Consider the following 27,458-nt stretch of genomic DNA (forward strand, 5'->3'; position numbering starts at 1 on the left):
TAGTAAATTAACCCAGAGAGCACTGAGCAGAGCACTATAGATGGGTACTAGACAGAACTTTGCCAACTATAGGCTGTTGGGATGCCAGAGAGGGAAGCTGAGGAGAACAACTGTATGAAGGGCACAGCCAGGATAGTGTGTTTGCTGCTTTTTAATAGAAATCCCTTAATAACAATGTGAAAGTGAGACATGCAGGAGTGCATAGGAGACCCCCACATATAGATCTAGAGGGGCTAAGCAGAGAACTGGGGGCCATTTCTAAACAGGAGTCCAAGAGCGGTAAAGGTAAGTATTATATACATTTTTTGCCCACAATGTAATATCCCTTCTAAGCTCAGAGTTTCTTGATCAAAATTATGCAGATAAATGCTTTGAAAACATTGATTATAACAGTGGTGGTGTAAGGTGCAGAACTGCGTACTATGCAGTTCTGCGTTCGTTCGTCCCTTCAGTTGTCCGAGGATTGCCAAAGAGACAGCAAGGGGAGGGGAAGGCAGAGCAGGACAGGACGCAGCTCTGCACATACCTTAGCTCCATACACGCAAGCTTAAGCTCCACTCCTGTCAGTGGTCATTGTGTCGCTCATGACAGAAGGGGCATAGATATGTAGTTTTCTAGTTTTCTGTATACGTCCTCCCGACATGAACACTACTGTGCATATCTATGTCCCTCCTGTCATGAACTACACAATGACCGACAAGAGCAGAGCTGAGCGTTGCGTGTATGGAGCTGAGAGAGGTGCAGAATTGCGTCCTGCCCTGCTCTGCCTTCCCCTCAGAACTGCATAGGATGCAGTATTATTTTTTTCTATGACATTTGTGACTGGCGTTAGTCTTCTTTTCTTTGTCCACATATAAGTAAGCTAGGAGCTATACAGAGAAACATTTTGTCTAAAAGTACCCATACTAATTAAAGTTGATGAAAACTGATTATTTCAAGCAGAATGATTTTTTATTGGGTAAAAATTAATAATAACAAATCACTTTAGCCAGTTGATGGTAGACTATTATTGTATGAAAAGACGTCAGCCAGGTTTTACATTTTTCGGGTGATAGACAACAGATCTTCTGTTCACAGAATAATACAGTGGTCCCTCAACATACGATGGTAATCCGTTCCAAATGGACCATCGTTTGTTGAAACCATCGTATGTTGAGGTATCCGTGCAATGTAAAGTATAGGACAGTGGTCTACAACCTGCGGACCTCCAGATGTTGCAAAACTACAACACCCAGCATGCCCGGACAGCCAACGGCTGTCCGGGCATGCTGGGAGCTGTAGTTTTGCAACATCTGGAGGTCCGCAGGTTGAAGACCACTGGTATTGGAGGTTATACTCGCGTGTCCCCGCCGCTCCGGACCGTCACCGCTCGTCACCGCTGCCCTAGATGTCGCCTTCCATCACTGTCGCCGCGTCCCCGGGGTGTCCCTGACGCTCCGGCAAGGCAGCAGCTTCCCGGGCATCCTCGCTTTCCGTCCTATTGGATGACGGGACGGCGTGCACAGCGACGTGATGATGACGATGGAGAGCACCGACGATGCAGGGGATCCCGAAGAGGACGCGCCGGAGCCCCGGGGACAGGTAAGTGATCATCAGCGACCACACGGGGCACCGTAAACGGCTATCCGATGGCAGCTGAAGCAGTCTGCACTGCCGGATAGCCGTTTATGCGATGGCCCCAACATACAAAAGCATCGTATGCTGATGCTGCCTTCAACATGTGATGGCCTCTGAGAGGCCATCGTATGTTGAAATGATCATATGTCGGGGCCATCGTAGGTTGGGGGGGGGGGGTCACTGTAGTTTGTCTATAACCCAGTGTCACTGATTATGTCTAACATATCTGAACAAGTGTAACAGCCAATGTGGACTAAAATGTGTATGGTTGCAGAGTCATCAGATGTTTGTTTGATCAACTGTTGTTCTACCATCAACCTGCTTCTGTCTTATGTTTGTGGCCTTTAACCCCTTAAGGACTCAGCCCATTTGGGCCTCAAGGACTCAATTTTATTTTTACGTTTTCATTTTTTCCTCCTCGCCTTCATAAAATCATAACTCTTTTATATTTTCATCCACAAACTAGTATGAGGGCTTGTTTTTTGCGCGACCAGTTGTCCGTTGTAATGCCATCACTCACTTTACTATAAAATGTATGGCGCAACCAAAACAATACTATTTGTGTGGGGGAAATTAAAAAGAAAACCGCAATTTTGCTAATTTTAGAAGGTTTCGTTTTCACGCCGTACAATTTACGGTAAAAATGACATGTGTTCTTTATTCTATGGGTCAATACGATTAAAATGATACCCATGATAATATACTTTTCTACTACTGTTGCGCTTAAAACAAAAAGCGCAAAATTTTTAACCAAATTAGTACGTTTAAAATCCCCCTATTTTGAAGACCTATAACTTTTTCAATTTTCCGTATAAGCGGTGGTATGAGGGCTCATTTTGCGCCATGATCTCTACTTTTTATTGATACCATATTTGCTTATATAAAACTTTTAATCCATTTTTTATTAATTTTTTGGGGAATAAAATGTTATAAAAAACAGCTATTTTGGACTTTTTTTTTTAAGTTCACGCTGTTCACCATACGGTATCATTTTATTTTAATAGTTCAGATATTTACGCATGCGGTGATACCAAATATGTATATAAAATATTTTTTTTAACACTTTTTGGGGTGAAATAGGGAAAATGGGACAATTTACGTTTTTATTGGGAGAGGGGGTTTTTCACATTGTTTTTTTACTTTATTTTTTTACCTCTTAATAGTCCCCATATTAAGACTATTGCTAATACTGTTCAGTGCTATGCATAGGACATAGCACTGATCAGTGTTCCAGCAGACCAGAGCAGAAGACGCCGAGAAGGCAGTGGAGGCAGGTGAGGGGACCTCCAGCTGCCATGCTGGATGATCGGATCGCCGCGGCAGCGCTGCAGGTGATCCGATCATCCATTTTAGTGACCCCGATGCTGCAGATGCCATGATCTGTATTGATCACGGCATCTGAGGGGTTAATGGTAGACATCCGCGGGATCGCGGATGTCCGTCAATACCGGCGGGTCCCTGGCTGAAGCTGGGACCTGCCGCGCATGATCCGGGCATAGCTCCGCTGCTCGCGGTTATGCTTAGGACATAAATGTACGTCCTGGTGTGTTAAGTACCAGCTCACCAGGATGTACATTTACGCCCTGCATCGTTAAGGGGTTAAAGGGGTACTCCTGTGGAAAACATTTTTTTTTTTAAATCAACTGGTGCCAGAAAGTTAAACAGATTTGTAAATTACTTCTATTTAAAAATCTTAATCCTTCCAGTACTTATCAGCTGCTGTATACTACAGAGGAAGTTATTTTCTTTTTGAATTTCATTTCTGTCTGATCACAGTGCTCTCTGCTTACACCTCTGTCTAAGTCAGGAACTGTCTGGAGCAGGAGAGGTTTGCTATGGGGAATTGCTAAGGTTTCTGCTCTGGACAGTTCCTGACATGAACAGGGGTATCAGCAGAGAGCACTGTGGTCAGACAGAAAGGAAATTCAAAAAGAAAAGAACTTCCTCTTTAGTATACAGCAGCCGATAAGTACTGGAAAGATTAAGATTTTTTAATAGAAATTATTTTTTAATAGAAATAATTTACAAATCTGTTTACCTTTCTGGCACTAGTTGATTTAAAAAAATAATGTTTTCCACCAGAGTACCCCTTTAAGTATTTACCTACAAACAAATTAAATCATCCCCACTGGAATGGGACATACTGGAGGACTGTTCAGTTTCAGGGATGTCCAGGGATGTTAAATGTGAACAAGATGAACATAATTAAACATGAATAATGTTAAACATTTGTCTTCACATTTTATTTTAAATTAAAAAATCCAAATATCATTACCCATCATCACAAAGATACACAAAATCAGTGTAATTTACAACTGCTCTTGTCAAACCTCTTACAAGCCTTTATATGAAAACATAAATGTTTCATGTGAGCTCCTTTTCTTCCTGTTGGTGGTACTTTATACTGGATATCTGTTCTTTTCCCACATTTTCTTTTTTTCTTTGTAAAACTTTTCCTCCTGTGAAGCCTAGAAGTCCACCACCAATTGCAGTAGCGATGCCAGCCACTTTAAATCCTGCCATCAGGCCAATAGGTCCCCCAACTATTCCACCAAGGAGTGCACCTGCTGCAGGAAGCAGTGACAGCTTGTATTTCAATGCCTAGAAAAAGAATCGTCTAAAAAATGTCAGTGCAAATTCTAAATTCTCTGTACACTATCAAGAAATAGAAACAAAACAACTACACATTTAACACCTTTAGGACATTTTATGTTTGCACTTAAATTTTTTCCCTCCTCACCTTCTAATAATCATAACCCTTTCAATTTTTCACCTACAAACTTCAGTTTTTTTTCGCCACCAAATGTGCTTTGTAATAACTTTACTCATTTACCACCAAATCTATGGTAGAACAAAAAAAAATTATTTATGGGGCAAACTGGAAAAAAATACAAACGCCATTTGGGAACTTATGGGGCTTCCAATTCTATGCAGTGCACTTTTAAGTAAAAATGAAAATTTTATTTTGTAGGTCCATAGAATTAATTAATATGATACCCAACTTATATAGGGTTAGTTTTATTTTATTACATTTACAAAATATATATTTTTGTACTAAACTTTTAGTACAAAAATATTGAAATAAACGTTATGGCCCCTATAACTTTTTCCCATATACAGGGATGTATGAGGAGTTTTTTTGTGCCGTGATTAGAGATGAGCGAACTTACAATAAATTTGATTCGTCACGAACTTCTCGGCTCGGCGGTTGCTGACTTTTCCTGCATAAATTAGTTCAGCTTTCCGGTGCTCCGGTGGGCTGGAAAAGGTGGATACAGTCCTAGGAAAGAGTCTCCTAGGACTGTATCCACCTTTTCCAGCCCACCGGAAAGCTGAACTAATTTATGCAGGAAAAGTCATCAACTGCCGAGCCGAGAAGTTCGTGAAGAATCGAATTTACTGTAAGTTCGCTCATCTCTAGCCGTCATCAGTAGTTTTTAACTGTATCATTTTTGTTTTGATGGGACTTTTTTTTTATTGCTTTTTATTAATTTTTTCATGGTACAGTGGGGCAAAAAAGAATTTAGTCAGCCACCAATTGTGCAAGTTCTCCCACTTAAAAAGAACTGTAATTTTCGTTATAAGTATACCTCAACTATAAGAGACATAATGAGAAAAAAAATCCATAAAGTCACATTGTCTGGTTTTTAAAGAATTTATTTGCAAATGATGGTGGAAAATAAGTATTTGGTCACCTACAAACAAGGAAACTCACAGACCTGTAACTTCTTCTTTAAGAGTCTCCTCTGTCCTCCACTTGTTACCTGTATTAATGGCACCTGTTTGAACTTGTTATCAGTATAAAAGACACTTGTCCACAACCTCAAACAGTCACACTCCAAACTCCACTATGGCCAAGACCAAAGAGCTGGACACCAGAAACAAAACTGTAGACCTGCACCAGGCTGGGAAGACTGAATCTGCAATAGGCAAGCAGCTTGGTGTGAAGAGATCAACTGTTGAAGCAATTATTAGAAAATGGAAGACATACAAAACCACTGATAATCTCCCTCAATCTGGGGCTCCATGCAAGATGTCACCCTGTGGTGTCAAAATGATCTCAAGAACAGTGAGCAAAAATCATAGAACCACATGTGGGACCTAGTGAATGACCTGCAGAGAGCTGGGACCTAAGTAACAAAGTCTACCATCAGTAACACATTACGCTACCAGGGACTCAGATCATGCAGCGCCAGACGTGACCCCCTGCTTAAGCCAGTACATGTCCGGGCCCATCTGAAGTTTTCTAGAGAGCATTTGGATGATCCAGAAGATTATTGGGAGAATGTCATATGGTCAAATGTAACCAAAGTAGAACTTTTTGGTAAAAACTCAACTCATTGTGTTTGGAGGAGAAAGAATGCTGAGTTGCATCCAAAGAACACAATACCTACTGTGAAGCATTGGGGTGGAAACATCATGCTTTGGGGCTGTTTTTCTGCTAAGGGACCAGGAAGACTGATCCGTGTAAAGGAAAGAATGAATGGGGCCATGTATCATGAGATTTTGAGTGAAAACCTCCTTCCGTCAGCAAAGGCATGGAAGATGAAATGTGGCTGGGTCTTTCAGCATGACAATGATCCAAACACACTGCCCAACAACGAAGGAGTGGCTTTGTAAGAAGATTTTTTAAGGTCCTGGAGTGGCCTAGCCAGATCTCAACTCCATAGAAAACCTTTGGAGGGAGGGAGAAAATCTGTGTTGTCCAGCGACAGCCCCAAAACGTCAATGCTCTAGAGGAGATCTGCATGGAGGAATGGGCCAAAATACCAGCAACAGTGTGTGAAAACCTTGTGAAGATTTACAGAAAACGTTTGACCTCTGTCATTGCCAACAAAGGGTAATGGAATTTTGTTATTGACCAAATACTTATTTTCCACCATAATTTGCTAATAAATTCTTTAAAAAAATCAGACAATGTGATTTTATAGATTTTTTTTTCCTCATTTGGTCTCTCATAGTTGAGGTATACCTATGATGAAAATGACAGGCCTCTCTGATCATTTTAAGTGTGAGAACTTGCACAATTGGTGGCTGACTAAATACTTTTTTGCCCCACTGTATTTGAAGTGACCAAAAATAATGTTATTTTTTACGTTTACACTATTCACCATGCAGTCTCATTAACATTATAATCTAATAGTTTAGCCATTTATGCACACGGCAATACCACGTGTTTGAGTTTATTTTTGTTTAAAATTTTTTTATTGAGAAAAGGGGGTGAGTTAAACTTACAATAGGGAAGAGGCTAATTCACATTTATTAACTTTTTTATTTACATTTTATTCACTATTTTCTAGTCTTCATCGGGAACCATTACATGCAATCTTGTGATTTGCATATGCTGAACAATGCTGTCTATAGCATTGATCATTGTTATCGGTGCTCCATTAGTGCCATGGTTTCCTGCACTGTCCAGAGTAGGAGCAAATCCATATAGAAAACCTATCCTGCTCTGGACGGTTCCTGAAATGGACAGAGGTGTCAGCAGAGAGCACTGTAGTGAGACAAACAAAAAAGAACTTCCTGTGGATCATACAGCAGCTGATAAGTACTGGAAGCATTAAGATTTTTTTTATAGAAGTAATTTACAAATCTGTTTAACCAGTTGATTAAAAAAAACATGTTTTCCAGTAGAGTACCCCTTTAAGGTCAAAATGGGCTTTGTCCTTAAAGGGGTACTGTTGTGAATGCTGGAGCCGGCGCAAGGAGCTTGTGATGTCATAGCCCCCTCATGACATCACGCCCCGACCTCTCAATGCAAGTCTATGGAAGGGGGCGTAACGCCCCCTCCCATAGACTTGCATTGAGGGGGCAGGGTGTGACATCTTGAGGGGGCAGGGCTATGACGTCACGATCTCCCTGCGTCGGCTCCAGCGTTCGGAACAGTTTGTTCCAAACGCTGAGCAGCAGAGTACCCCTTTGAGGGGTTAAAATCACCCTATTCAAACTCCAAAATTTTTCTTATTTTTCAGTATATAGGGCTGTATGTGGACATATTTTTTGCGTCATTATCTGTAGTTTCTATCAGTAACACATTTGCATATATGTGACTTTAAGCTCACTTTTTATTACATTTTTTACAGGTATGTGATGTGACCAAAAAACAGCAATTTCGGCTTTTTTTATTTTTAAACCTTTTTGCCGTTTACTGTATAGAATCATTAAAGGGGTATTCCGGGCAAAAACATCTTATCCCCTATCGAAAGGATAGGGGATAAGATGTCTGATCTCCCTGCAGCAGCCCGCATTCTATGCGTAGCTGCGTCTGAAGTTTCGAAAACCGCCGGGCTTCTGAGACAGGGACGTGACGTCACACCACGCCCCCTCCATTCATTTCTATGGGAGGGGATGTAACGGCCGCAACGCCCCCTCCCATAGACATGAATGGAGGGGGCGTGGCGTGGCATGACTTCCCCATCTCGGAAGCCTGGCGGTTTCCGAAACTTCAGACGCAGCTACGCATAGAATGCGGGCTGCTGCAGGGAGATCGCGGGGGGTCCCAGCAGCAGGCCCCCCGAGACTAGACATATTATCTCCTATCTTTTTGATAGGGGATAAGATGTGTATTGCATGGAATACCCCTTTAAAGGGGTTATTCACCATAAAGTGATTTTAGTAGTACATACCTGCCGAAACTGGGTATTTCCTGTTGAATTTTGTTATCTAAACTACACATCCCATAGTTCCATAGTTTGTAAATGTGAAGTTACATTACTCCTTCCCACACATCAGCCACCCCACCCATTGAAACACACCTTTGATTCCTTTAAAGCAATAAACCAGTGTTTTCTAACCAGGGTGCCGACAGCTGTTGCAAAATGATCTCTCCCCCACCCAGACTAATGATGTCAGGTCTTGACGCACTCCAACCTGGGAAATCCTGAGACCTGAGTAATTTTGTATGCCAGGGTGATAATCACAGAAGAATTGCGAGACCACCATCACACACAGGTACAGTCACTATATTATGAACTGCACTAACTTTACAGCCCCCGTAGCATAGTCAATTAAAAAAAATTCCTGGAAAACCCCTTTGAGGTTATATTTTATAGTTCGGACATTTACACACGCAGCAATACCAAATATGTTTGTTTAATTTTTTTTACGAAAAGTTTTTACATTTTTATTTTTAATAAGGGGAGGGGCTTGTTCACATTATTAACCCCTTAAGGACAAAGTTCGTATATGTACGTCCTGATGTGCTGGTATTACGCGCACTAGGACGTACATTTACGTCATTTACATGACGCGAGCACCGTTCCAGCAGCCAGGGACCTACCGGTAATGGTGGACATCAGCGATCGCCCTGATACCCACCATTAATCCCTCAGATGCCGTAAACATTAGCACAGTGACATGCATAGCATTGAACAGTATTACCAATCTAATGACTGCTACAAATAGTCCCCTGTTCGGACATAAAAAGTGTAAAATAAGTGTGAAGAAAAGTGAAAAAGCCCCTCCCCCCATAAAAATTTGAATTGCCCCTTGTCACCATTTTACTAATAAAAAGCATTAAAAAAATTATTAACTAACATATTTGGTACTGGCGCATGGTTAAGTCTCCAAACTAACAAAATATAATGTTAATGATCCTGTACGGTGAAAAAAATCAGAAATTGCTGCTTTTTGGCCACATCCCATCCCAGAAAAATAAAATAAAAAGTGATAAAAAAAAAGTCATTTATATGCAAAAGTGGTACCCCTCATATATCCTCATACAGCCCCGTATACAGAAAAATAAGAAAGGTAAAGTGGTCACATTAGGGAATTTAAAACATACTAATTTTGTTTAAAAGGTTTGATTTTTTGATTTTGAAGACGCACTTTTTCTCCCCCAAAAGTGGGAATGAAATGTCTGTGCGTCTCATGGAGTGAATGTGTGCCGAAGTGCAGGGAAGGCTGCAGAGGGGAGGCTAAGCTAAGCTTACCTGCTCCTGGGTCTGTATGGCGAAGTGCTCCGCTGCCCCGTTCTCTGATTCACGCCGCTGCCCTGTTCTGCCATCCCCTTTACTGCCGCTGTCCCGTTCTCCTGTCCACATAATGGAGTCTTATGGAGGAGCCTGTGACACACACGTCACTCCACCTCCTCCCAGCGTAACGCTACGGAGGAAGCAGAGTGACGTGTGTGTCACATGCTCCTCCATAGACTCCATTATGCGGACGGCAGAACAGGGCAGTGGTAGTGATAAGTACCGGTAAGCAACTACAAGGGGGGTCCTGCTGTATACAAGGGGGGTTCTGCTGGCCACAAGGGGGGGGTCCTGCTGTTTACAAGGGGGGGTTCTGCTGGCTACAAGTGGGGTCCTGCTGGCCACAAGGGGGGTCCTGCTGGCCACAAAGGGGGTCCTGCTGGCCACAAAGGGGGGTTTGGATCAGAATATTATTTTTCTTGTTCTCCTCCTCTAAAATCTAGGTGCGTCTTATGGAGCGAAAAATACGGTAGTACAATAATAAAAAAGTGTTTGAACATTTGACCTACCAAATAAATAGAACATGTTATTTTTACTGTAAAGTGCACTGTGTAAAAAACGAAACCCTACAAAAGTAGCAAAATTGCTTTTTTCTTTTCACTTTTCCCCACATATTTTTTGGGTTACCCTGTACATTTTATTGTAAAATAAGAGGTGATATGACAAAGTACAATTGGTCACACAAAAAAGCCCTCATATGTCTGTGGAAGGAAAAATAAAAAAGTTGTGAATTTTAAAAGGCAAGGAGGAAAAAAACAAAATGCAGAAATGAAACTGGCTTTATGCTTAAAGGGGTACTCCAGTGGTAAACAATAATTTTTTTTTAAATCAACTGATGCCACAAAAATTACAGAGTTGTAAATTACTTCTATTTACAAATCATAATACCTTCCAGTACTTATCAGCTGCTGTATGCTCCAGAGGAAGTTGTATTTCTTTCTGGAGTTATTTCCAGTCTGACCACAGTGCTCTCTGTTTGTATCAGGAACTGTCCAGAGCAGGAGAGGTTTCCTATGAGGATTTGCATGTACTCTGGACAGTTCTTGACATGGAAAGAGGTGACAGCAAAGAGAATTGTGGTCATACTTAAAAGAATTCTAGAAAGAAGTATACAGCAGCTGATAAGTACTGGAAGTATTACGATTTTTAAATAGAAGCAATTTACTAATCTATTTAACTTTCTGGTTCCAGTTGTTTTAAAAAAAAATGTGTTTTCCACCGGAGTACTCCTTTAACCCCTTAAGGACCGGGGTTTTTTCCGTTTTTGCATTTTCGTTTTTTGCTCCTTGCCTTAAAAAAATCATAACTCTTTCAATTTTGCACCTAAAAATCCATATGATTGCTTATTTTTTGCGCCACCAATTCTACTTTGTAATGACGTCAGTCATTTTGCCCAAAAATCTTCGGTAAAACGGAAAAAAAAATCATTGTGCGACAAAATTGAAAAAAAAAAACCCGTTTTGTAACTTTTGGGGGCTTCCGTTTCGACGTAGTACATTTTTCAGTAAAAATGATACCCTACTTATATAGGTTTGATTTTGTCGTACTTCTGGAAAAAATCATAACTACATGCAGGAAAATTAATACGTTTAAAATTGTCATCTTCTGACCCCTATAACTTTTTTATTTTTCTGTGTATGGGGCGGTATGAGGGCTCATTTTTTGCGCCGTGATCTGAAGTTTTTAACTGTACCATTTTTGCATTGATAGGACTTATTGCTCTTTAAATGATATAAAAAGTGACCAAAAATGCACTGTTTTGGACTTTGGAATTTTTTTGCGCGTACGCCATTGACCGAGCGGTTTAATTAACGATATATTTTTATAATTCAGACATTTCCGCACGCGGTGATACAATATATGTTTATTTTTATTTACACTGTTTTTTTTTATGGGAAAAGGGGGGTGATTCAAACTTTTAATAGGGGAGGGGTTAAATGATATTCATTCACTTTTTTTTTGCAGTGTTATAGCTCTTATAGGGACCTATAACACTGCACACACTGATCTTTATCATTATCATTGATCACTGGTTTCTCATAGGAAACCAGTGATCGATGATTCTACCGCTTAACTGCTCATGCCTGGATCTCAGGCACCGAGCAGTCATTCGGCGATCGGACAGCGAGGAGGCAGGTAGGGGCCCTCCCGCTGTCCTGTAAGCTGTTCGGGATGCCGCGATTTCGCCGCGGCTATCCCGAACAGCCCACTGAGTTAACCGGCAGCTTTTACATTCACTTTTAGCAACGCGGCTTAGCTCGCGATCGGCGCTGCGCGCTATTAGCAGCGGGTCCCGGCTTCACTATGACGCCGGGCCCGACGTGATATGATGCGGGGTTACCGTGTAACCCTGCGTTATATCACGGGAGCAGGACCAAGGACGTACCTGTACGTCTTTGGTCCTTAAGGGGTTAAGGCCAAAATGGACTGTGACTTTAACGGGTTCCAAACTTTTTAATTTTTTACAGACTTTACATTTTTTATTTCAATGTAGAGGACTATTTATAGCAATCATGTGCTACATATGAATAGTACTGATAAGTACGACAGGGTGGGCAATTTATATGGATACACAATAAAATGGGAATGGTTGGTGATTTTAACTTCCTGTTTGTGGCACATTAGTATATGTGAGGGGGAAACTTTTCAAGATGGGTGGTGACCATGGCGGCCATTTTGAAGTCGGCCATTTTGAATCCAACTTTTGTTTTTTCAATAGGAAGAGGGTCATGTGACACATCAAATTTATTGGGAATTTCACAAGAAAAACAATGGTGCACTTGGTTTTAACGCAACTTTATTTTTTCAAGAGTTATTTACAAGTTTCTGACCACTTATAAAATGTGTTCAATGTGCTTCCCATTGTGTTGGATTGTCAATGCAACCCTCTTCTCCCACTCTTCACACACTGATAGCAACACTGCAGGAGAAATGCTAGCACAGGCTTCCAGTATCCGTAGTTTCAGGTGCTGCACATCTTGTATCTTCAGAGCATAGACAAGTGCCTTCAGATGACCCCAAAGATAAAAGTCTAAGGGGGTCAGATCGGGAGACCTTGGGGGCCATTCAACTGGCCCACGACGACCAATCCACTTTCCAGGAAACTGTTCATCTAGGAATGTTCGGACCTGACACCCATAATGTGGTGGTGCACCATCTTGCCGGAAAAACTCAGGGAACGTGCCAGCTTCAGTGCATAAAGAGGGAAACATCATCATGTAAAAATTTTGCATATCAAGTGGCCTTGAGGTTTCCATTAATGAAGAATGGCCCCACTATCTTTGTACCCCATATAACACACCATACCATCAATTTTTGTGTTCCAACAGTCTTGGAGGGATCTATCCAATGTGGGTTAGTGTCAGACCAATAGCGGTGGTTTTGTTTGTTAACTTCACCATTCACATAAAAGTTTGCCTCATCACTGAACAAAATCTTCTGCATAAACTGAGAGTCCTGTTCCAATTTTTGTTTTCCCATTTTGCAGCACCTGAAACTACGGATACTGGAAGCCTGTGCTAGCATTTCTCCTGCGGTGTTGCTATGAGTGTGTGAAGAGTGGGAGAAGAGGGTTGCATTGACAATCCAACACAATGGTCAGCACATTGAACACATTTTATAAGTGGCCAGAAACTTGTAAATAACTCATGAAAGAATAAAGATACGTTAATACCAAGCACATCATTGTTTTTCCTGTGTAATTCGCAATAAGTTTGATGTGTCACATGACCCTCTTCCTATTGAAAAAACAAAAGTTGGATTCAAAACGTCCAACTTCAAAATGGCCGCCATGGTCACCACCCATCTTGAAAAGTTTACCCCCTCACATATACTAATGTGACACAAACAGGAAGTTAATATCACCAACCATTCCTATTTTATTAAGGTGTATCCATATAAATGGCCCACTCTGTGTGTATATATATATATATATATATATATATATATATATATATTATATGGGATGACGGGGGTCATCTGTTAAGTACAAATTGGCACACAATATGATGGCAGCTAGTTTTTAAATCATATTATTTTTGGTCACATCTTAATTTTTAGATCTACAGTATACATATAAAACTCAATGGGGAACATGTATCAAAGATTTACCCATATTTTGTGTTAAATTTTTTGCCTACATTCTGGTGGAGCATTGTAGGTTTCGGTGTACCTTGGAGTGACATATTTAGTACGCACAAATTTATGATACATGTCCCCCCAATGTGTGTATGTGTGTGTGTGTGTATGTTCCAGCAACATGTACAAACGGCTAAAGATATTAACATGAAACTTGGCACACATGTTACTTATTTGTCAACATCAAACACAGGATAGGTCATTTAACCCTTACTCACCCCCATTTGCCAGGGTCTGAGTTTTTGTTTAAAGTCCCATGCAAGTCTATGGGAAATATATGTTACTGCATAACTTCCAAACGGCTGGAGATATTTCGATAATACTTGGTCACATGTTATTATATATCCACTTAAAATATAGGATAGTTAATTTGGGCTCGAGGGACAGGGACAAAATACTCCCCCTTTATAAAGCATTGGTATGGCCTCACCTGGAATATGCTGTTCAGTTTTGGTCGCCTGTTCATAAAAGGGACACTGTGGAGTTGGAAAGGGTGCAGAGACGCACAACTAAACTAATATGGGGCATGGAACATCTTAGCTATGAGGAGCGATTAAAGGAATTACAATTGTTTAGTCTTGAGAAGAGACATTTAAGGGGGGATATGATAAACGTATATAAATATATTAATGGCCCATACAAAACATATGGAGAAAAACTGTTCCAGGTTAAGCCCCCTCAAAGGACAAGGGGGCACTCCCTCAGTTTGGAGAAGAAAGGGTTTAGTCTCAAGGGGCGACACGCCTTCTTTACCATAAGAACTGTGAATTTATGGAACAGTCTACCTCAGGAACTAGTCACAGCAGGAACGATTAATACATTTAAAACAGGGTTAGGTACATTCCTGGAACAAAATAACATTAATGCTTATGCAGAAATATAAAATCCCATCCCTTTCCCCAATATCCCACCACACCCATACCCTTCAATTCCCTGGTTGAACTTGATGGACGTATGTCTTTTTTCGACCATACTAACTATGTAACCCTTAACTACCCCCATTTGTTAGGGTCAGGGTTTTTGTTTAAAGTCTCATGCAAATCTATGGGAATTGTATGTTCCCACATAACTTCCGTACGGCTGGAGAAATTTCAATAATACCTGGTACACATATATTATATGTCAAATTAAAATATATGATAGTTAAATTAACCCTTACCTATACCCTTATGCAAGTATATGGGACTTCCAGTACCTTACTCCACAAGCTCCGCTCTGCATCTCCTAGTGAATGTGTCAGTTGCCGGCTTGCAAGGTCAGGATATGAGGACAGCATATGAGGAAGGGATATGAGATTGAGATAGGAGGACGGGATATGAGGATGGGATAGGAGGTCAGGATATGAGGACGGGATATGAGGACAGCATATGAGGATGGGATATGAGGATGAGATAGGAGGTCAGGATATGAGGACGGGATGAGAGGTCTGCATATGAGGACGGGATCAGTGCTGTGGAGTCGGAGTTGGACAAAATTTTGGGTACCTGGAGTTGGAGTCGGCAAACAATGCACGACTCCTACTAAATTTAGATTGGAATAAAAAAAAAGCAAGTTTAAATGTCCCAATTCACAAAAAGTTATAATTAATGACTTCTCTACTGTAAGAATAAAGACTAGTGTATGCAGTGCCTCACATAACCGTAAAACGAACACGTTAAGTGACTGTGAAGAAGCATGCTTTTCATGTGCTTCACTATATGGCACACCATGCACAATTAGGAGCGGCAATACTTATACTTTCAATAGTGTTGTGTTCTGCTGTTACAGGGAACCCATGGGTAACCTAGCCTCTCACTGATAAGGGATTAAGTAAATATGTTTTTTGCAGGACTAGAGACACTTGTATAAGTGAAGGGAATGGAGGGTCAATAGTTCAAGACTGAAGCTGTAAACCATTGGAAAAACTGCTGCCATTCAGCTAAGACTATAAAAACTTGTAAACTCCAATTGTTAGCTTAAACTTTAAACATGACTATGGGATTCTAATAGGGAAATCATGTTTTATAATAAATTCCCCTTGCTGGATCCTCCCACTGCCCTATCTTCAGCAGCAGATCAGCACACAAAAAGGAGAAAGCAGCAGCTTCTGCCCAACTACCTCTTTCTGCTAGAAGAGCTTAGAAGAACTTGGTGGAACAGCTTCTTGGATTCAACTGTGTTTAAAGTGTTTATATTTATTTTAAAATCTGCATGCCTGCTTGTCTGTATGAGGGAAGACATGCGTACATGTTTCTAGGTTTGTAAGTGGGGTGCAGGAATGTATGTATAGTGCAGATTGTTCAAATGCTCTGAGTACTAAAAGTCGGAGTCGGAAGTACAAAAAACTGCGGAGTCAGAACATTTATCTACCGACTCCACAGCCCTGGACGGGATATGTGGTTGAGATAGGAGGACGGGATAGGAGGTCGGTATAGGAGGTCGGGATATGGGGACAGGATAGGAGGTCGGCATATGAGGACGGGATAGGAGGACGGGATAGGAGGACGGGATAGGAGGTCAAGATAGTAGGACGGGATAGGAGGTCAAGATAGTAGGACGGAATAGGAGGTCGAAATATGAGGACGTGAAATAAGAGGTTGGGATATGAGGACGGAATATGACGTTGAGATATGGGGACAGGATATGGGGTTAGGATATGACAACAATATATGAGGATGGAATATGAAGCCAAAAGCTTCCTCCTTTGTTGATTTTCCTCCCCAACAAGGATTAGGAAGGAAAAACCAGGCAACGCCGGGTACTCAGCTAGTATTATAATATAAGTTAAGTTTTAGGGGCGGTACATATAGGAGTTTTTGGGGCTTTATCTCCAGGGTATTGGTTAATGGTGCTGTAATTGCAGCAATGATTCATTTTACTTAGGCTTTCTGTTTCTTATACTACAGGGTGGGCCATTTATATGGATACACCTTAATAAAATGGGAATGGTTGGTGATATTAACTTCCTGTTTGTGGCACATTAGTATATGTGGGGGGGGGGGAACTTTTCAAGATGGGTGGTGACGATGGCAGCCATTTTGAAGTCGGCCATTTTGAATCCTACTTTTGTTTTTTCAATAGAAAGAAGGTCATGTGACATCAAATCTATTGGGAATTTCACAAGAAAAACAATGATGTGCTTGGTTTTAACGTAACTTTATTCTTTCATGAGTTATTTACAAGTTTCTGACCACTTCTAAAATGTGTTCAATGTGCTACCCATTGTGTTGGATTGTCAATACAACCCTCTTCTCCCACTGTTCACACACTGATAGCAACACCGCAGGAAAAATGCTAGCACAGGCTTCCAGTATCCGTAGTTTCAGGTGCTGCACATCTCGTATCTTCACAGCATAGACAATTGCCTTCAGATGACCCCAAAGATAAAAGTCTAAGGGGGTCAGATCAGGAGACCTTGGGGGCCATTCAACTGGCCCACAATGACCAATCCACTTTCCAGGTAACTGTTCATCTAGGAATGCTCGGACCTAACACCCATAATGTGGTGGTGCACCATCTTGCTGGAAAAACTCAGGGAACATGCCAGCTTCAGTGCATAAAGAGGGAAACACATCAAGTGGATTGGTTGTCTATGGCCAGTTGAATGGCCCCCAAGGTCTCCCGATCTGACCCCTTAGAATTTTATCTTTGGGGTCATATTAAGGCAATTGTCTATGCTGTAAAGATACGAAATGTGCAGCACCTGAAACTACGGATACTGGAAGCCTGTGCTAGCATTTCTCCTGCGGTGTTGCTATCAGTGTGTGAAGAGTGGGAGAAGAGGGTTGCATTGACAATCCAACACAATGGGCAGCACATTGGACACATTTTATAAGTGGTCAGAAACTTGTAAATAACTCATGAAAGAATAAAGTTACGTTAAAACCAAGCACATCATTGTTTTTTCTTGTGAAATTCCCAATTAGTTTGATGTGTCCCATGACCCTCTTCCTATTGAAAAAACTAAATTTGGATTCAAAATGGCCAACTTCAAAATTGCCACCATGGTCACCACCCATCTTTAAAAGTCCCCCCCCCCCACATATACTAATGTGCCACAAACAGGAAATTAATATCACCAACCATTCCCAGTTTATTAAGGTGTATCCATATAAATGGCACACCCTGTAGACGTTATTTATATAAGAAAGAATTAAGTGTGACAAATCCTTAGTAAGAAAGGGCATTTAGTCATTTTCAAGTCACTTTTGAATCACTATCGGGGACATTTATCATCGTTGCTTTGGTAAGCAAGTTCTGTAGTCCTTTTTTTCTTGCTATTTTTTTGCTTATGTATGACATATTTATCATACTATTACAGGGGGTTGATAAATTTGGCTTACATGAGCAAAAACCAAGAAATCACTTTTAAATACCATTTTTTTAGCACACATAAGCAAAAACCAAATAATGACTACAGAACACCACTTTGCAAAAAAATTTGCATATATATATATATATATATATATATATATATATATATATATAATGTGTGTGTTTATAAAAAAATTTTAACAATGTTTTTTCTCCCTAAATGTACTTACTCATTTTTTTTTTGTTTGATTACTTCTTCTACAGATCCGTGTATCCTGTGGACTCCTTCGGATTCGGTGGACTACTTCGATGACCAGCGTTTTTCTTTGCTTGATGTTAATAAAATGGTTGTGTTTTTTTTATTTTTTCTTTACTTACTGGACAGGCTTAGTAGTAGAAGCTGTCTTACAGACGGAGTCCATTACTAAGCCGGGCTTAGCGTTAGCCACAAAAACAGCTAGCGCTAACCCCCAATTATTACCCCGTTACCCAACACCACAGGGGTGCCGGGAAGAGCCGGTACCAACAGGCCCGGAGCGTCAAAAATGTCGCTCCTGGGCCTAGGCGCTAACAGGCTGGGGAGGGCCAGGAACAATGGTCCTTGCCCATCCTGGTAACATCAGGCTGTTACTGTTTGGTTGGTATTTGGCTGAGAATAAAAACAGAGGGGACCCTATGCATTTTTAAAAAAATATTTAATTATTTATAAAAAAAAAAAAAGCATAGGGTCTCCCCTATTTTTATTCTCAGCCAAATACCAACTAAACAGTAACAGCCTGACGTTACCAGGGTGGGCGAGGACCATTGTTACTGGCCCTCCCCAGCCTAAATAACGCCAGCCTGTTACCGCCTAGGCCCAGTAGCGCCAATTTTGACGCTCCGGGCCTGTTGGTACCGGCTCTTTCCGGCACCCCTGTGGCGTTGGGTACCGGGGTAATACTTGGGGGTTAGCGCTAGGTGTTTTTGTGGCTAACGCTAAGCAAGTGTTGTATTTCTGTCACAGCTAGAGAGTGAAATGCCGGAGATCAAGGTAAAAAAATAATCTAGATAAGTTTCATTTAGTATTAGCAAACTCCAAATAACTATTCGAAGACAGCAACAAACATTTTAACATAACTAGCATAAATAATATATTTTTAACCATAAACTGTTAAAATGTCTAAGTCTAAAATGTACTACATGGAAAATGCAGGATATCTACTTCTTAGAGCTTAAAGAATGAATGTGATAGCATATCACAGCAGAGATTGATTTCTTCTTCACTGCTTCCTCCTTTTTACCCATGTGTCATTTCTTTCTTATTTCCTTAATTGCTGTTTCCCTCAGCATTAAAGACGGCGGATCAATTGGGTTAATACAGAAGATTGCTGGTAGGCACAGTACCATTGATTCAACAGCAGGAGCATATCCCTACCTTCCCCAGGTTCTTGGTTCCCTCTTCAACATTCACAGCAGCAGTGTTGACATGGTCTTCAATGCTGTCAATCTTGTCCTGCTGAGTCTGAATGCAAAGGAATTATGAGTGAGATTTCCTGCTGTGAAGCAGCAGAAAGCCAATACACACTATTTAATTTTTGTAATCAGGGACCCTGCAGCAGCTTTCATCTGTAGCGCTGTGTAGCTGGCTGCACAGCTGTTAATGGCAGTTCACTAATAGCACCTGATAAACAGTGCTGGAAGGGGAAAGAAATTAAAGATTTAACTATTCGTCATCTGTCTGCTTCCAAAAGCTTCTTGCTTTTATTAATTCTACTAAACTAGATTTACAGCTATCATTGCTCTTTGATACTTGGGTGATGGTAAAACACAAACATAAACCAGGCAATTTTTTAATCTGATATGAGCATCGACAGTGTTAGCACCTTGTTTTTGTCACCGTTACAGAATTTTTGTAAGAAATAACAACAGGGCCCAAATTAACTTTATGAATCTATCTACTTTTTTTTTTTTTTTGTACAAGCTGCCAAATAAAATACCTTGCTATAAGGAAATATAATCCCCCAATGACTGCATATTTTTAAAAAGAGAAAAATATAATAGGACCTTCGATTTCAGCAAGCATGTTAACTGAATCCCATATTTTTCTTACTAAATATTAATTATGATATATTATAAAGATATATTTGGTAATATAATTCAGATTATAAATAAATGGTTTATATTAGCAGGTTACTACCTAAACAAAACAGAATCATGGCTGGATTTAACTCCTTAAGGACCAGGCCAATTTTTGTTTTTGCACTTTCATTCTTTTCCTCCTCTCCTTCTAAAAATCATACCGCTTAAAAATTTTTCACCTACAGGCCCATATAACTGCTTGTTTTTTGCATCACCAATTGTACTTTGTAATGACCTCAATCATTTAATAACAAAATCTACTGCAAAACCAAAAAATATATATTTGTGGGGTGAAATAAAAAAAAAAAAAAAAACGCAATTTTCGGGGGCTTTCATTTCAACACAGTGCAATTTTCGGCATAAATTACCCCTGATATTTCTTTTGTAAGTCCATATTGTTACAAGGATACCAAATTTATGTAGGTTTTATTTTATTTTACTACTTTAAAAAAATTCCTAACTACATGCACCAAAATTAGTATGTTTAAAATTGTCATCTTCTGACCCCTGTAACTTACATTTTTTTCCGCATGGCGGGCTATATGAGGGCAAATTTTTTGCGCCATGGTCTTTAGTTTTTATCAGTACCATTTTTGTTTTGATGGGACTTTGTGATCGCTTTTTATTAGTTTTTTTTATGGTACATGAAGTGATCAAAAATGCACAATTTTGGACTTTGTTAATTTTTTTTGGTACGTGTATGCCATCGACCGTGTGGTTTAGCTAACCTTATATTTTAATAGTTTGGATATTTATGCACGTGGCAGTACTACATATGATTATTTTTTTAATATTATTTTTAGATTATATATTATCCAAAGGATAGGGGATAAGATGTCAGATCGCTGCGGTCCCGCTGCTGGGGACCCCTGGGATTGCCGCTGCGGCACCCCGCTGTCATTACTGCACAGAGAGAGTTTGCTCTGTGCGTAATGACGGGCGATACAGGGGACGGAGCAGCGTGACGCCATGGCTCTGCCCCTCATGACATCACGGCCCGCCCCCTTAATACAAGTCGATGGCAGGGGCGTGACGACTGCCACACCCCTTCCCATAGACTCGTATTGAGGATGGCGGGCCGTGACGTCATGAGGGGCGGGGCCGTGACGTAACGATGCTCCGGCCCCTGTACTGCCCGTCATTACGTGCAGAGCGAACTCGCTCTGTGCAGTAAGGACAGCAGGGTGCCGCAGTGACTATCCCGGGGGTCCTCAACAGAAGGACTGCGGCGATCTGACATCTTATCCCCTATCCTTTTGATAGGGGATAAGATGTCTAGGGGTGGAGTACCCCTTTAAGGACTCAGCGTTTTTCTGTTTTTGCATTTAAATTTTTTCCTCATCACCTTCTAAAAATCATAACGCTTTCAATTTTGCACATAAAATTCCATATGATGGCTTATTTTTTGCGCCACTAATTGTACTGTACTTTGCAGTGACAGTCATTTTACCAAAAAAATCCACGGCGAAAGGGAAAAAAAATTCATTGTGCGTCAAAATTGAAGAAAAAATTTCAACTAGTAACTTTTGGGGGCTTCAGTTTCTACGTAGTGCATTTTTCAGTAAAAATGACACCTTATCTTTATACTGTAAGTCATACGGTTAAAATGATACCCTACTTATATAGTCTTATATAGATATTGTCGTACTTCTGAAAAAAATCATAACCACATGCAGGAAAATGTATACGTTAAAAATTCTCATCTTCTGAGCCCTATAACTTTTTTTTTTCGCGTACGGGCCGGTATGACTGCTAATTTATTGCGCCGTGTTCTGAAGTTTTTATCGGTACCATTTTTGTATTGATCAGACTTTTTGATCGCTTTTTATTCATTTTTTCATGATATAAAAAGTGACCAAAAATACACTATTCTGGACTTTGGAATTTTTTTTGCACGTACGCCATTGACAATATATTTTTATAGTTCAGACACTTACGCATGCGGCGATACCACATATGTTTACTTTTATTTTTATTTACACAGTTTTTTTGGGAAAAGGGGGGTGATTCAAATTTTTATTAGGGAAGGGGATAAATGACCTTTATTAACTTTTTTTTTCACTTTTTTGTTTTTTGCAGTGTTATAGCTCCCATAGGGGGCTATAACACTGCACACACTGATCTTTTACCATTATCCCTGCAAAGCCATAGCTTTGCATGGATCAGTGCAATAGGGGGTTGATTGCTCAAGTCTGTAGCTCAGGCTTGGAGCAATCAAATGCCGATCGGATGCGACGGAGCAAGGTAATGGGGCCTCCACTCGCGTCCTAGCTGATCGGGACATCGCAATTTTATCACGATAGTCCCCTTCAGCCTGACTGAGCTGCCAGGAAGCTTTAACTTTCATTTTAGATGTGGCGATCAAATTTTATCGCCGCGTCTGAAGGGTTAATAGCGCGCAGCACAATGATCTGTGCCGCACACTTTTAGCCCAGGGTCCCGGCTATCATAAGTCGCCGGGACCGAGCCAATATGTCGCGGGGTCACGGCGTGACCCCGTTTTAAATACCGGGAGCGGGCACAGGGCGTACAGGTACGCCCTGCGTCCTTAAGAGGTTAATAGGGAAGGGGTTAATTCACTTTTATTAACTTTTATTTTTACACTTTATTTTCCTTTTTTTTTTAGCCCCCACAGGGGGCTATAACATGCAATATTTTGTTAGCATAGCATTGATCAGTGTTCTCGGCACTCTGCTGCTCTAGCCTGAGCAGGCATGGAGCAGCAGATTGCTGAATGGATGACGAAGAGGCAGGTGAGGACCCTCTCGTCATCCAGTAATCTGTTCGGTACATCTCGATTTTGTTGCAATAGTACCGATCAGCTCCGCTGAGCTGCCGGGATAGTTTCCGTTTCATTTTAGATGCCGCAACCTGCGGCGTCTAAAGGTTTAATGCCGGGCATCGGCCTGAACGGCGGTGCCCGGCATTAGCTGTAGGTCCTTGCTGCCAGTTGCAACGGGGACCCACCGGGTTAAACCCGTTCTCCACTCTTAAGAATGGTTTAAACCCCATTAACGGGACCAGGGTGTACCTGTATGCCTTGGGTCCTTAAGTACCAGGATGTCGGGGTGTACCTGTATGCCCTGTGTCCTGGACAGGTTAAGCACTGACAATTACACTTGGACTAACCCAATTAACTGCATTCAGTACATAATCTACTTTTAGCATTTTTCCAGCAACTGAAAAAAAAAGTTTCATGATTCTCACACAAATGCATTAAACACACTAAATGTCAATGGGCTGTCCATGTAGTGTACATTCATACAGAAACCTCCAGAGTGTAATATGGGCAGGCCTTTCAAAATGTTTTTCTTTGTTGGCCCTTACCCAGCTGTGAATACACTAAGGCCTGGTTCACATCACGATTTTACCATCCGATTAACAGACAGTAAGAACGGACGAATTCGAATTACCTGAAATTGTATACAATTGTATTTAAAAAAAATTGTTTGGTATCCGATTTAAAATCGTATCAAAAAATCATACAGCTGAAAATGTTATCAAATTTTTCACAAAAAATCTGATCATGGTTAGAAATTATATGTATTTGGGTAGAAAACAGACATGGTGCACATCTACAATCTTGTATAATGATCTGATTGCTTATCAGCATAATATCAAATAGGTTGCTAGTATACATTTTTGATCAAAAAGTACATTTATATGTATGTCAAGGGCAATAAAGTTTATTTAACCCCTTAAGGACCAGGCCATTTTATACCTTAAGGACCGGAGCGTTTTTTGCAATTCTGACCACTGTCACTTTAAACATTAATAACTCTGGAATGCTTTTAGTTATCATTCTGATTCCGAGATTGTTTTTTCGTGACATATTCTACTTTAACTTAGTGGTAAAATTTTATGGTAACTTGCATCCTTTCTTGGTGAAAAATCCCAAAATTTGATGAAAAAAATGAAAATTTTGAATTTTTCTAACTTTGAAGCTCTCTGCTTGTAAGGAAAATGGATATTCAAAATAAAACATTTTTGGGTTCACATATACAATATGTCTACTTTATGTTTGCATCATAAAATTTATGAGTTTTTACTTTTGGAAGACACCAGAGGGCTTCAAAGTTCAGCAGCAATTTGGAAATTTTTCACAAAATTTTCAAACTCGCTATTTTTCATGGACCAGTTCAGGTTTGAAGTGGATTTGAAGGGTCTTCATATTAGAAATACCCCATAAATGACCCCATTATAAAAACTACACCCCCCAAAGTATTCAAAATGACATTCAATAAGTGTATTAACCCTTTAGGTGTTTCACAGGAATAGCAGAAAAGTGAAGGAGAAAATTCACAATCTTCATTTTTTACACTCGCATGTTCTTGTAGACCCAATTTTTGAATTTTTGCAAGGGGTAAAAAGGAGAAAATTTTTACTTGTATTTGAAACCCAATTTCTCTCGAGTAAGCACATACCTCATATGTCTATGTTAATTGTTCGGCGGGCGCAGTAGAGGGCTCAGAAGGGAAGGAGCGTCAAATGGTTTTTGGGGGGCATGCCGCATTTAGGAAGCCCCTATTTTGCCAGGACAGCAAAAAAACACACATGGCATACCATTTTGGAAACTAGACCCCTCAGGGAACGTAACAAGGGGTAAAGTGAACCTTAATACCCCACAGGTGATTCACGACTTTTGCATATGTAAAAAAAAAAAAAAATGTTTTACCTAAAATGCTTGGTTTCCCAAAAATGTTACATTTTTAAAAAGGATAATAGCAGAAAATACCCCCCAAAATTTGAAGCCCAATTTCTCCCGATTCAGAAAACACCCCATATGGGGGTGAAAAGTGCTCTGCTGGCGCACTACAGGTCTCAGAAGAGAAGGAGTCACATTTGGCTTTTTGAAAGCAAATTTTGCTCTGGGGGCATGCCGCATTTAGGAAGCCCCTATGGTGCCAGGACAGCAAAAAAAAAAAACACATGGCATACCATTTTGGAAACTAGACCCCTCGGGGAACGTAACAAGGGGTAATGTGAACCTTAATACCCCACAGGTGATTCACAACTTTTGCATATGTAAAAAAAAAAAAAAAATTTTTTTACCTAAAATGTTGGTTTCCCAAAAATTTTTGATTTTTAAAAAGGGTAATAGCAGAAAATACCCCCCATAATTTGTAACACAATTTCTCCCGAGTACGGCGATACCCCATATGTGACCCTAAACTGTTGCCTTGAAATACGACAGGGCTCCAAAGTGAGAGCGCCATGCGCATTTGAGGCCTAAATTAGGGATTGCATAGGGGTGGACATAGGGGTATTCTACGCCAGTGATTCCCAAATAGGGTGCCTCCAGCTGTTGTAAAAGTCCCAGCATGCCTGGACAGTCAGTGGCTATCTGGTAATACTGGGAGTAGTTGTTTTGCAACAGCTGGAGGCTCCGTTTTGGAAACAGTGGCGTACCAGACGTTTTTCATTTTTATTGGGGAGGGGAGGGGGGCTGTGTAGGGGTATGTGTATATGTAGTGTTTTTTACTTTTTATTTTATTGTGTGTTAGTGTAATGTAGTGTTTTTAGGGTACAGTCGCACAGGCGGGGGGTTCACAGTAGTTTCTCGCTGGCAGTTTGAGCAGCGGCAGAAAATTTGCCTCAGCTCAAACTTGCAGCCGGATACTTACTGTAATCCTCCGCCCATGTGAGTGTACCCTGTACATTCACATTGGGGGGGGGGGGGGGACGACGACATCCAGCTGTTGCAAAACTACAACTTCCAGCATGTACGGTCTATCAGTGCATGCTGGGAGTTGTAGTTTTGCAACAGCTGGAGACGCACAGGTTGTGAAACACAGAGTTTGACAACAAACTCAGTGTTTTGCAACCAGCGTGCCTTCAGCTGTTGCAAAAGCTACAACCCCCAGCATGTACGGACAGCGGAAGGGCATGCTGGGTGTTGTAGTTATGCAACAGCCGGAGGCATACTACTTTGGCTGGGGATGCTGGGGATTGTAGTTATGCAACAGCTGGAGACACACTGGTTTGCTACTTAACTCAGTGTGCCTTCAGCTGTTGCAAAACTACAACTCTCAGCAGTCACCGACAGCCAACGGGCATGCTGGGAGTTGTAGTTATGCAACCAGCAGATGCACCACTACAACTCCCAGCATGCACTTTAGCTGATTGTGCAAGCTGGGAGTTGTAGTTATACAACAGCTGAAGGTACACTTTTCCATAGAAAGAATGTGCCTCCAGCTGTTGCAAAACCATAAGTCCCAGCATGCCCATAAGTGCATGCTGGGAGTTGTGGTGGTCTGCCTCCTCCTGTTGCATAACTACAGCTCCCAGCATGCCCTTTTTGCATGCTGGGAGCTGTTGCTAAGCAACAGCAGGAGGCTGTCACTCACCTCCTGCTTCTGCTTGATCGCCGCACAGGTCAGTCTCGCCGCCGCCGCCGTCGTCGCTCCTGGGGCCCCGATCCCAACATTAACGCCGGGGATCGGGGTCCCCAGCACCAGGGGTGCACGTCCCGCACCCGCTCACGTCCTCCGGAAGAGGGGCGGAGCGGGTGCGGGAGTGACACCCGCAGCAGGCGCCCTGATTCGTCGGCCGGTAATCCGGCCGATGAATCAGGGCGATCGTGAGGTGGCACCAGTGCCACCTCACCCCTGCAGGCTCTGGCTGTTCGGGGCCGTCTCTGACGGCCCCGATCAGCCAGTAATTCCGGGTCACCGGGTCACTGGAGACCCGATTTACCCGGAATCGCTGCAGATCGCTGGACTGAATTGTCCAGCGATCTGCGGCCATCGCCGACATGGGGGGGCATAATGACCCCCCTGGGCGATATGCCGCGATGCCTGCTGAACGATTTCAGCAGGCATCGGGCACCGGCTCCCCTCCGGCTAGCGGCAGGGGGCCGGGAAAGGACAGGACGTACTCCTACGTCCTCGGTCCTTAAGGACTCGGAAATGGGGGCGTAGGAGTACGTCCATTGTCCTTAAGGGGTTAAAGAGGCTACTGCGCATGTGTAAAAAGAAATCGTGTGTGATAAATCTAATGAAATTTTGAAATTTTCTGATCCAATTTTTAATCTGGGCGAAAATTTGTGGTCAACCACGATTTTACCGCGATCTAAAATCGTGTAAATTCAGATGCGGATCAAAACTGATGCATGTGTTGGATTTGATTACTGAATGGAAGTCAATGGATACCACTTGGCATTTAGATTTGTACGATTTGAAGATAGGATGGGAGGAAGGAGGCATTATCTTACTTGGGTGCAGGAACTTCTCCCCTTCACGATCTGTATAGGAGAGTGCTTAACCTATTGGGGATGGAGGACATATGGGTACACCCTCGCATCCCGGTACTTAAAGA

At 41.4% G+C, this 27,458-nt stretch overlaps 1 protein-coding gene across 4 annotated transcripts in view; it reads right to left on the bottom strand.

The window, feature by feature from the left end:
- Positions 1–3,726: 3,726 nt before the first annotated feature.
- The window catches only part of STX17 (syntaxin 17), a 389,479-nt gene continuing 365,747 nt past the window's right edge, over positions 3,727–27,458 (bottom strand). Inside the window, exons 6-7 of one of the 4 annotated variants that reach the window (XM_056520151.1) lie at positions 19,438–19,524; positions 3,727–4,218 (exon numbers count right to left, since the gene is read on the bottom strand). In XM_056520151.1, the coding sequence (XP_056376126.1) occupies positions 3,982–4,218; positions 19,438–19,524 (324 nt within the window). In that variant the 3' untranslated portion in view covers positions 3,727–3,981. The remainder of the gene's footprint in view (positions 4,219–19,437; positions 19,525–27,458) is intronic. The other 3 variants (XM_056520149.1, XM_056520150.1, XM_056520148.1) reach the window with 3 other exon arrangements.

This window comes from Hyla sarda, chromosome 5 (genome assembly GCF_029499605.1).
Source record: "Hyla sarda isolate aHylSar1 chromosome 5, aHylSar1.hap1, whole genome shotgun sequence".
NCBI lineage: Eukaryota > Metazoa > Chordata > Amphibia > Anura > Hylidae > Hyla > Hyla sarda.